This window comes from Otolemur garnettii, unplaced genomic scaffold (genome assembly GCF_000181295.1).
Source record: "Otolemur garnettii isolate 467f Iridium unplaced genomic scaffold, OtoGar3 scaffold00016, whole genome shotgun sequence".
NCBI lineage: Eukaryota > Metazoa > Chordata > Mammalia > Primates > Galagidae > Otolemur > Otolemur garnettii.
The window spans coordinates 22,971,695-22,973,636 of NW_003852411.1; the positions used below are offsets into that span (position 1 = coordinate 22,971,695).

Genomic DNA, 1,942 nt, shown 5'->3' on the forward strand with positions numbered 1-1,942 from the left:
CACCCTCCCAAGTAGCTGGGATTATAGGCGCCTGCCACAATGCCTGGCTATTTTTTTGTTGCAGTTTGGCCAGGGCTGGGTTTGAACCCGCCACCCTTGGTATATGGGGCTGGTGCCCTCCCCACTGAGCCACAAGTGCCACCCGGGAACGTGAAGTTTTAATGAAGGTAAATATGGTTGCTGTCATAGAACTGTGAGACCACGGTATATGACAGCTCATCTGCACAGACTCTGAATTCATCCAGAATTGTAGGTCTACACTATACATACTATTTGATTCTGTAGTATTTGGTGCAATCTTATCTGAATGTGAAAATTAAATAATTTCTTAGATCAGAAGTAATCTATTTAATCTACTGATGATCCCTAAATTAAAAATTCTATACAGTGGTTTTTATATCATAACAAACTCAAGATAATGATTTAGTAGCTAAAACAGACTCTCTATTTTTTCTTTTTAAAAACAGAGCAGTAATAGTGGAGAAAAGTAAAGTGGACGAGCAGAAGAGCTTTTACTTTCTCTAAGATCACTAGCTTATGAGCCTGAGAATCAGGTTTGAATCCCACATTCTCCAACTCTTAATGCCAAGCACCTTCCATTATAACTTGTCACTTTTCACTGAGGACAGTGTTAGAAGTCTCACAGATCATAAAAGAGAAAATATTTTACCGTTTCAGCCATTTTCTCAGCAGGGGTGCTGCAGAATTCAACTGTTGATGGAATCTTTTTTTGACTGGTAATACCAACATTTCCCAGAAGATGAGAATTTACTGCTTTTGCCAACTTGTGATTTGTTAACACTAGTTCTGCTGTGCTGTGGGGTTGTGCACTAGGGGAGTAAGTTTGTTGTCTTCCCCACTGCAAGGAGACTAAGAGCTCCTCCAGTAACCTGCATGGAACACACATGAATACTGAACATTAGGAAAAGGACAAACTATAAACTCAGCAATAGGAAACAAATGAGAAACACATTTCTGAAATCATATAATATCTTTCCCCCATATCGTTCTCTCTCAGAGTTCAATAAATTAGGAAGTCTGGTCAAGTAAGTTAGACAGTCACTCTACTAAACTGTAACATGAATATCATTCAAGAAAAAGTACTTTTTCTAGTTCTCATGTCTTAATATAAGAACTACAGATTTGATTTGTGCAACTATGAAGCTATTCATGAATGTTCTTTTTTAGTGAATTGCAGTCATTAATTTTTGAATGCTAAACCAACCTACAATTCCTAGGACCAACTCTCTGGGGTCATAACACACATACCTTTTTCTATATTGTTGAATTTGATTCACTAAAATTTTGTTAAAGATTTTTGCACCCATGCTCGTTAGAGATGTTGATCTGTTGTTTTCTTACAAGGTCTCTCGTTTTGGTATCAAGATAATGCTGGCCTCATAAAATGAGTTGGAAATTGTTTCCTTCTATTCTGTTTTCTTGAAAAAAGTCTTCATAAGTTTGACTTTATTTCTTCCTTAGATGTTTCTTAGTATTCACTAAAGAATCTGTTTAGGCCTGAAATTTTCTTTGGAAAGTTTTAACTACAAACTGAATTGCTTTAATAGGTTATCTGTTTGTTCTTGAGTAATCTTTGGTAGTTTTTCTTTCAAGGAGTTTTGTCTGTTTCATCTAAATTACTGAATTTATTGATATACAGGTGTTCAGAACATTTCTATATAATCTTTTTTAATGTGCATAGCATACTCCCCTCACCCCCTCCATTCCTGATACTGGTAATCTGTATCTTTTCTCGCTCTCTCTTTTTTTTTTTCCTGATCAGACTGGCTAGACTGGTTTCATAAGTTTATTTGTCCAAAGTATTGGCATTCAGCTTTCCATTTATTTTTGGCTGCCATCTTTATTATTTTTTCCCTCTACTGAGTTTAGTTTGCTTTTTATGTTTAAGAGAAACCTTAGATTACTGATGAGACTTTTTTCT

General features: G+C 35.8%; 1 protein-coding gene across 1 annotated transcript in view; it reads right to left on the bottom strand.

The window, feature by feature from the left end:
* BLZF1 (basic leucine zipper nuclear factor 1) overlaps nt 1–1,942 on the bottom strand; it is a 21,922-nt gene that overhangs the window by 4,654 nt on the left and 15,326 nt on the right. The window contains exon 6 of the mRNA XM_003785719.3: nt 671–890. Within this exon, the coding sequence (XP_003785767.1) occupies nt 671–890 (220 nt within the window). The remainder of the gene's footprint in view (nt 1–670; nt 891–1,942) is intronic.